At 39.1% G+C, this 9,950-nt stretch overlaps 1 protein-coding gene across 1 annotated transcript; it reads right to left on the bottom strand.

Moving 5' to 3' along the window:
- Positions 1-8,399: 8,399 nt before the first annotated feature.
- Positions 8,400-9,571, bottom strand: LOC108388478 (eukaryotic translation initiation factor 4E type 1B-like). The gene has a single exon (XM_017646972.3). The coding sequence runs from the start codon at positions 9,564-9,566 to the stop codon at positions 8,907-8,909; it is 660 nt and encodes a 219-aa protein (XP_017502461.3). The 5' UTR covers positions 9,567-9,571; the 3' UTR covers positions 8,400-8,906.
- Positions 9,572-9,950: the final 379 nt, after the last annotated feature.

Here is a 9,950-nt window from a genome sequence, read left to right as displayed (position 1 = left end):
TATTCAAGTTCTCTGCCCATTTTTTTATTCAGGTTGGTTTTTTTGGTGTTGAACCAAAAAAACATTAGTTCTTTATGTATTTTGGTTGTTAACTGTTTATCAGATAAATGATTTATGAATATATCCTCCCATACTTTAGGAGCCTTTTTTTGTTGATGATTTCCTTTGCTATATAGAAATTTTTAGTTTGATGTAGTCTTCCTTGCTCATTTTTTATTTTGTTTCCCTTGCCCAAGGAGATGTGTCCAGGAAAAAATTGCTTGTGTTTATGTTCAAGAGATTTTTGCATATGTTTTCTTCTAAGACTTTTATGGCTTCAAGTCTTATATTTAGGTCTTTAAGCCATTTGAGTTTACTTTTGTACATGCAGTTAGACAGCAATCCAGTTTCATTTTCTTGCACGTAGCTGCCCAGTTTTCCTAACACCATTTATTGAAGACACTGTCTTTTCCCCATTGTATGGCTCCTTTATTATATATTAATTTACCATATATGCTTGGGTTTATATCTGGGCTCTCTACTCAGTTCCATTAATCTATGGGTCTATTCTTATGCCAGTATCATACTGTTTTGATTATTTTAGCTTTGTAGAATAGCTTGAAGTCAGGGAGTGTAATACCCCAGCTTTGCTCTTTTTTGTCAGGATTGCTTTGGCTATTTGGGGTCTGTTGCAGTTCCATGTGAATTTTAGGATTATTTACTCTATTTCATGGAAAAATGCTACTGGTATTTTGATAGGGATTGCACTGAATCTGTAAATTGCTTTCAGCAGGATGGCATTTTGACATTATTAATTCTTCCTATCCATGAGTATGGGATAGATTTCCATTTATATGTGTTTTCTTTAATTTCTCTCATGAGTGTCTTATGGTTTTCAGAGTACAGGTCTTTCACTTCCTTGGTTAGGTTTATTCTTAAGTATTTTATTCTTATGGATGCAATTATAAATGGAATTATTTTCCTGATTTCTCTTTTTCCTATTTTGTTGATAGTATATAGGAATGCAACAGATTTCTCCATATTGATTTTGTATCCTATAACTTTGCTCATTCAGTTATTAGTTCTAATAGTTTTTCAGTGGATTCTTTAGGGCTTTCTATATATAGTGTAGTGACAGTATGACCAATTTGGATGCCTTTTACCTCTTTATCTTGTCTGATTGCTGTGGCTTGGACCTCCAGCAGTACTATGTTGAATAAAGGTGGTGAAAGTGGGCATCTTTATCTTGTTCCTGATCTTAGAGGAAAGGATTTCAGCTTTTTGCCATTCAGCATAATGTTAGCTGTGGGTTTGTCATATATAGTCTTTATTATGTTGAGTTATGTACCCTCTATACCCATTTTGTTTAGAGTTTTTATCATGAATGGATGTTGAATTTTGTCAAACACTTTTTCAGCATCTATTGAGATGATTGTATGGTTTTTATCTTTTTTATTGATATGGTGTATGATATTGATGGATTTATGAATATTGTACCGTCCTTGCATCCCTGTAATAAATCCCATGTGATCATGATGGATGATCCTTTTGATGTATTTTTTAATTCAGTTTGCTAATATTTTGTTGAGGATTTTTGCATCTATGTTCATCAGGGATATTGGTCTGTAGTTTTCTTTTTCTGTAGTTTCTTTGTATGGTTTTGGTATTAGAGTAATGCTGGCCTCACAGAATGAGTTTGGAAGTAGTCCCTCCTTTTCTACTTTTTGGAATACTTTAAGAAGGCTGGATATTAGCTCTTCTTTAAATGTTTGGTAGAATTCAGCTGTGAAACCATCTGGTTTTAGATTTTTGTTTGTTGGGAGTTTTTCATTACCAATTATATTTTGTTACTGGTAATTAGTCTGTTCATATTTTCTGCTTCTTCCTGAGTCAGTCTTGAAAGGTTGCACTCTTCTGGTTTCATTTATTGGTGTCCTCTCTCTTTTTTTCTTGACAACTATACCTAAGGGTTTGTTTGTTTTGTTTATTTTCTCAAAGAATAACCTCTTTATTTCACTGATTTTTTTCTATTGTTTTATTCTTCTCTGTTTTATTTATTTCTGCTCTGTTCTTTATAATCTCCCTCCTTCTATTAACTTTGGGTTTCATTTGTTCTACTTCTAGTTTCTTTAGTTGTGGGTTTAGACTTTTTTGGGGGGGAATGTTCTTATTTCCTGAGGTAGTATGCTATGTACTTCCCAAATAGAATCGCTTTTGTAGCATCCCACAAATTTTGAACTTGTATTTTTGTTTTCATTTGTCTCCATGTATTGCTTGATTTCTACTTTGATTTGTTCATTGATCCATTGATTATTTAGAAGTATGTTGTTCAGCCTTCATGTGTCTGTGGGTTTTTTTGTTGTTGTTTTCCTCTTGTGATTTATTTCTAGTTTCATACCATTATGGTCTGAGAAGTTGCTTGACACTGTTTCAATCTTTTTTAATTTATTGAGGTTCTTTCTGTGGCCCAGCATGTGATCTATTCTGGAAAATATTCCATGTGTACTTGGAAAAAATGTGTATCTTGCCGCTTTTGGGGGGAATGTTCTGTAGATATCTGTTAAGTCCATCTGATCTAATGTATTGTTCAGTGCCCTGTTTCCTTAATTTTGTCTGGTTGATCTGTGCATTGATGTAAGTGGCATGTTAAAGTCCCCTAATATGAATGAGTTGCACCTATTTCCCCCTTTAATTCTGTTAGCATTTGTTTTACAAATTATTTGCTCCTATGTTGAGTGCATAGATGTTTATAATTGCTTTATCCTCTTTTGGGGATGATCCCTTCATTATTATGTAATGTCCTTTGTCTCTTGTGGCTTTCTTTGAAGTCTATTTTGTCTGATATATATACTACTACTCTTCCTTTTTTCTCCCTATTTATTTGCATGAAATATCTTCTTCCATCCCTTCATTTTTAGTCTGTTTATGACTTTAGGTCTTAAGTGAGTCTCTTGTAGGTAGCACATAGGTGGGTTTTGTTTCTTCATTCTGCCACTCTATTTCTTTTGATTGGTGCATTCCTTCCATTTACACTTAAGGTAATTATTGGTAGGTATATATGTACCCCCATTTTATTAATTGTTTTCTGTTTGTTTTTGTAGTTCTTTTCTGTTCCTTTCTTCCTCTCTTATACACTTTTCTTGTTATTTTATGGTTTTGTTTAGTGTTGTGGTTGAATTTTGGATTTCTTTTAAAAAATTTTTTTGTGTATCTATTATAGGCTTCAGGTTTCTAGCTACCATAAGGTTCACAGATAGTTTCCTAAACATCTAACAGTCCATATTAAGTTGATGATCACTATTTCAAACAAATCTGAAAGTACTTTTTAAAAATTCTTGCTCCTCCACATTTTATGTATTATATGCCATAATCTGTATTTTTTGTGTATCTCTTGGCTGATGTTGTATATAGTTGGTTTTACTACTTTTGCTTTGTTTTAATTTCATACTTACTTGGTAAGTAATTGGTGTACTACCTTTACTGTGGGTTTATTTTCACCAGTGAAAATTATTTAGGCTTAAGAACATTTCCATCTACAGAAGTTCCTTTAACATATCCTATAATGCCAGTTTAGTGGTAGTGAATTCCTTCAGCCTTTTATCTGGGAAATTTTTAATCTCTCCTTCAATTGTGAATGATAACCTTGCTGAGTAGAAGATTCTTGGTTGAAGGTCCTTCTGTTTCAATACATTAAATATTTGATGCCAGTCCCTTCTGCTCTGTCAAGATTCTGCTGAGGAATCTGCTGAAAGCCTTATGTGGTTTCCCTTATAGGCAACTGTCTGATTCTCTCTTGCTGCTTTCAGTACTCTCTCTTTATCCTTAATCTTTGCCACTTTAATTATTATATTACTTGGTATTGTCTTCCTTGGGTACCTTTTGTAGTGGTTCTCTGTGCTTCCAGGAACTTGGTGTCTATTTCCTTTCCCAGACTGGGAAGTTTTCAGCAATTATTTCTTCAAAGAGACTTTCTATTCCTTTGTTTTTTTCTTCTGGTGCCCCTATTATGCAAGTATTGTTTCATTTGGAGTTGTTGCACAACTTATTTGCATCCTTTCATGTTTAGAGATTCTTTTTCCTCTCTGTACTTCAGCTTTGTTGTTTTCCAGTGATATACATTAATTTTCTGCTCTTCTTCCAGCAATCTATTATTCATTCCTTCCATTGTATTTTTCATTCCAGTTACTGTATTGTTCAGCTTTCAGTGGCTCTTCAACTCTTCTATCTATTTGTTGAAGTCCTCGCTAAGGTAGTCAATACTTTTCAGCACATCAGTGAGCATATTGTAACTGTTACTTTGAAATATGTATCAAAAGTTTGGTGATCTCTATTTCATTTAGCCCTCTTTTTGTTGTTTTATCCTGTACTTTTGTTTAGAACATATTCCTCTGGTTCCTCATTTTTTCAGGGTTTCTGTGTTTCTTCCTTTGTATTAGATTGATCCACTATGCTTCCTGGTCTAGAGAGTAATGACTTTATGAAGAAGGTGTCCTGTGGTGTTCAAAAGCTCAAGACTCTTTACTCTCTAGTGCTTGGTTTTCCTTTCCAGTGGAACCCCAGTTGCTGTTGGTGGGCTATGGGCAGGGCCACCTTTGTGCTTATCTTCTGGAAGTGGCTGATCTCAGTCCAAGAGCAGGTGGCATTTTCCCTCACCTAGCCCTTTGTAAGCTGTGCAGATGCATTTGGGCTGAGAAAGGGCAAGAAAGCTAGGAAAGCCTCCCTCTGCCTTCCAGGCAGCAAAGTCTGATGCTGCTGGACCATGCAGGCCGAGTAGGTGGGTGGGTGTTCAAGGAAGCACCTCAGGGCTAAGGTGCCAGTGATGGAGGGGTAGCATTTGGCACTCTCGTGAGCACCAACCATTTGGGCTGAGGGAGAGCTGAGGAAGCATTGTCTACCTGCCTTTTCTCCTGGGGTAAGAGCTCTGTCCAGCCCTCACTTCTCTTGCACCCTTCCCACTGTTGATAAATCTTTAAGGCTGCTACCTCTGTGTTGGGTCTTGGCAGAACTGATGGAGCATGCCTGTCCTCCATAAGCACCAGAAATCTCAGCCTCTCAGAGTGCTCCAAATCTCCCTGGTGTCCAGCCCCATTAATCCCCAAGCCCAAGGCAATGAGGACTTTTTTTCCAGAGCAGATCTCCAGGGCCAGGTGTGCAGAATTGCTGGGTGCTTATCCCTTCCCCACTCCATTCCTGTCCCTTCTGTTTGTGGGCTGGGATGGGAGAAGGACTTGGGTCCCAATTGCTCATGGCTCTGCCACTTTACCCTTTTCTGTGTAGTCTTCTCTTTTTTACCAGGTGTAGGTAATCTGTTCTGCAGTCTTCATGTGCAGGTTAGTCAAATTTGCTGTAGTTGTTCCCTTGGTTATGTGTGGGAGGAGGTTTCCTCTTTGTTTTCCTACTGTACCATCTTTTTTTCCACTCCAGAACTCAAGTATGTGTTTTTCAAATATTTTTACCCAGTCTGTGTCTTACTGCTTCTTTTCTTAATAATGTCTTTGAAGGAGCAAAAGTTTTAACTTCTATGAAGTCCACTTCATCAAAATTTGTATTTATAGTTCATACATATTTGAGAAATCTTTGCTTAACCAAAGATCACAAAAATTTTCTCCTCTGTTTTCTACCAGAAGTTGTATAACTCTTAAATTTGAGTCTATGACTCACCACTTTTACTTGTTTTTATATAGTGTGAGATAAAGGTAAAAGCATGTTGTTTGTTTATTTTTGCATGTAGGTATCCAATTTTTATATCACAATTTGTGGAAATGACTATACCCATTGAATTATCTTAGCACCTTTGTAAAAACATCTGACAATATGTCTATTCTGGACCATATTGTATTTCATTGACCAGTACCACACTGTTTTGATCACTGTAGGCTTAAATGGGTCTTAAAATCAGGACATATAAGGTATCCATTTTTGCTTTCCATTTTTAAGATTGTTTTGGCTACATTAGGTCTTTGTATTTCTGTATCATTTTTAAGAGCTTTATTGGAATATAATTCATTTTATAAAATTTATCCATTTGAACTGTACAATTCAGTGGTTTTTAGTATGTGCAGAGAATTTAGCAAATTCTATCTGCCAGAATTCCAGAATATTTTCATCACCCCAGAAAGAATCACATGCCACTGCTGTTCAGTCCCCATATTCCCTCCTGTCAGGTCCTGGCAACCAGTAATCTAGTTTCTGTCTTACAATGTGCTTATTCTGATTATTTCGCATAACTGGACTTCTGTGACTGGCTTCTTTTACATAGGGTTATTTTCAGGGTTCATCCATTTTGTAGCATGTATCTGTATTTCATGCATTTGTATTGCTAAATAATATTTCAGTGTATTCTTATTTCACTATTTGTTTAGCCATGTATCAGTTGATGGACATTTGCATTGTCTCTACTTTTTGGCTATTATAACTAATGTCTCTATGAACATTTCGCTACACATTTTACATACATATATATATATATATATATTTCTGTATCACATAGTAATTACAACAATTTGAAGAACTGTCAAACTCTTTTTCATGACACTGTATCACTTTATAGTCCCACTAGCAATGTAAGAGGATTTCAATCTTTGATATTTTCAGTGTTTCCAGTTTCTCTTTATCAACACTTACGTTGTCTGTGTTTGTTAAACTACAGTTATCTTAGGATGACACATTGTGGTTTTGATTTGCATGTCCCTAATGACTAAAGATACTGAGTATCTTTTCATGTGTTTATTGGCTTCTTCTATACCCTCTCTGGAGAAATGTCTATTCAGGTGCTTTGTTTGTCTTTAAATTGTTTCTGCTTTTTGCCTTTTTATTATTGAGTGATAAACATTCCTTATGTAGCCTGGATACAACTCACTTATCAGATATATGAATTACAAGTATTTCTCCTATTTGATGGACTGTCTTTACACTCTCTTCCTAGTGTCCTTTAAATTCTTAAATTTAAATTTAAAAATTTTGATGAAGTTCAATTTAGTTTTTCTTTGGTTACTTGTGCTTTTGGTGTCATATCTAAGAAACCATGACTTTGCCTAATGCAAAGTCATGAAGATTAATATCAATGTTTTCCCTAAGGATTTTCTAGCTTTTGCTCTTGCACTGGGTCTTTGATTCATTGGAGTTATTTTTTGTATATGCCCCACATCCCCTGGCCCGGCCCCAACCGGGTAGCGGAGGTCAAGGCCGAAGGGTTCAACTTGCTCTCGAAGGAGTGCTACTCGCTAACCGGCAAGCAGGGCTCTGCGGAGAGCGATGTCTGGGTGCTGCAATTCGGGGAGGCTGAGAACCGCCTGCTAATGGGCGCCTGCCAAAACAAGTGTCTCTCAGTGCTGAGGACGCTGCGGGACCGCCACCTGGAGCTGCCAGGCCAGCCGCCCAATAACTGCCACATGAAGGCGCTGCTGCTCTAAGAGTGCGAGGAACACCCGCGGGAAGCCGACTGGGACGAGGCGTGTCTCGGCGACCGGCTCAACGGCATCCTGCTGCAGCTCAGCTCCTGCCTGCTTTGCCGCCGCTGCCCTCACTACTTTCTGCCCAACCTCGACCTCTTCCAGGGCAAGCCCCATTCGGCTCTGCAGAGCGCTGCCAAGCCGACCTGGAGGTTGGCCAGGGAAATTCTCACCAATCCCCAAAGCGTGGACAAACTATAGGGTGCTGGGCACTGCTTGAAAAGCGACACAAACGGGAATGCTCTCAGGCACACGACACACACAACCCAGCGACCGACAGCGGAAACTCCGGACACAAACTTTTATGTAAGCCACCTGAAAGAAACAGGAACCAGGCAGAAGACTTTAACTAATGAACAAGCAAACGGAGAGCAAACCAACCAAACAAGCAAAAATCACATTGTTGCACAAAAGTCATCGTTTTCTTCCAAACAATGTGAATTTAAAAGATCACACAAAATGTTCTTCATGTAATTGTAGATTAATAACAAAATTAAAAAAATACTAAAAAAAAAAAAAAGATCACACAAAAGAAGCAATCGGGCTTTGCCACCACAAAGTGAAACCCAAAGTACATTTTCAAATCAATGTATAGTAGTTTCTCCGCATTTCCTTTCTGCTGTCTTCTGCCTTTTTTTCTCTTTTCTTCTCTCTCCCTCTCTCCCTCCCTCTCTCTCTCTCTTTCTTTCTTTCTGTTATGGGTTGCCTGAATGTTGCTACCAAGTGAAAAAAAGCATTCAATTAGATGTAAAATTTCTCTTTTAAAAAAAGTTTTGTTGATGTTAAATGTATCCCAGTGCCAATGTCAGATTGTGCCCGTCCCTCCCTTGCACCTCCACCCTCACCCTAAGCAGTCTTGTTGAAAACAGTAATAAAAATATTACTTTACATTGTAATTGACTGTGGATTGTTCTTAAATGAAGGCAGGTGAGATCACAATTTATACTTTACAATGTTAAAGACGGGAACTTGAGGAACTAAGTGCAAGAAGCTTCCATTTGAACTCCAATTTGCAAAATTTACAAATACTGCACATTTTATAGATTTATCATACAAGGTCTCACCAAAATCCTTAGGAAGTGGGAAATACTAATTTTGCCTAGCTAAATACATTTGTTCTGTAGATTTTAAGATCAGAAGAAATATTTCACACTTGAAAAAACAGATTTTTGAATGGGAGAACCAATAAAACAAACAAACAAACCCAGGGATGAAACAAGGGAATCCAGGGGTTTCCTCCACCTTTCCTCTGCCCTGGGTCCTCAGGCTGACCCCACTACCACCACAGAGCTGACCCTAGGCTTAGACCCCAACTCTTGTTACAGAGCGGTCACATTCCTCCAGGAGAGGGGAAAGCTGGGTTATCTGTCCCCCAATCTTGCCCAACATCTGCAGTGCAGCCCAGAACCTCCCTACACACCCAGCAGGGAGAGACTCAGGGGCGCTTAACTCAGGGGGAGTCACATCAAGGGCCCCTCACATCACAAACTTGTTCTTGGCAAGAGAGTTGCTCTTGGTGGCTGTGTCTGCGTGGGCCTGGGACCCAGTCACCATCTTTGTGGAGAGGCCCAGGCGCTCCTTGTAGACACGCCCGGTGTGCAACACACCCTCCTGGTTCTCTGCTGCCCTTGTCCATACGGCAGTCTTGTCCCCTTGGCTCGGATGTTGATGACAGCCCCGGCTGTGCTCCTCAAAGCTCTCCACGATCAGACGCAGCAGAGTCTCCAGCCACAGGCAGTCCAGCTCACTGTGGCACTGCTGCTTGGTGAGGCTGACCAGCCAGCGGCCACCTCTCTTATTTCTGCTATCTTCCCACATGGGCTCGATGCCATCCTTAAACAGGGCGTAGTCACAGCTGGAGGAAAGCTTACTGGCCAACTGGATGTGACTGTACATCGCCCAGAAGTCCTCCACAGTGTCAGACTTGGTGACCAGATGCAAACTGTCCTCCCAGGCCCAGCTGCGGTCATTCTTGAAGAACCACAGAGCCCACCTGTTCAGCAGAGGGTGCAACTCCAGCTTGGCTCCCGCAGGGCCCTCACCCTGGGCCTTCTTCCTCAGTGGCCTCCTCTCCCCTTGACACCCACACGGCAGCTGTCTCCTCTTTCTCCTCCCACTTTCGTATTCCATCCTCATCCTCTCTGGCAGGGCTGGCAGTCGCCATGCTCCTTGTAGGAAGGCAGGCATCCAAGGGAGGGTCCAACTTCTTGAATTCTTTTGCATGTGGATATCCAGTTGTCCTAGTACCATTCATTAAAATGATTACTCTCTCTGAATTGAATTGTGTTGGCACTACTGTTGAAAATCAACCGACTATGAGTATAAGGGTTTATTTCTAGATTCTCAATTTTATTACATTGATACACCTGTTTATTCTTATGCTAGTATCACATAATCTTGATTGTTATAGCTTTGGAACAAGTTTTATAATTGGGAGGTGTTCTGATTACCTCTATAATCAGTTCTGAATTGGGACTATCCTATTCACTCTGTCAAGGAAGGGGAATCTGCTACCCTAAA

This window comes from Manis javanica, chromosome 6 (assembly GCF_040802235.1).
Source record: "Manis javanica isolate MJ-LG chromosome 6, MJ_LKY, whole genome shotgun sequence".
NCBI lineage: Eukaryota > Metazoa > Chordata > Mammalia > Pholidota > Manidae > Manis > Manis javanica.
Note: the sequence above shows the minus strand (reverse complement) of the source record. Positions and strands in the feature narration are given on the sequence as shown.

What these genes read in the sequence shown, in the direction of transcription:
- LOC108388478 (XM_017646972.3), bottom strand. Translation starts at nt 9,566, where the DNA reads ATGAGGATGGAATACGAAAGTGGGAGGAGAAAGAGGAGACAGCTGCCG.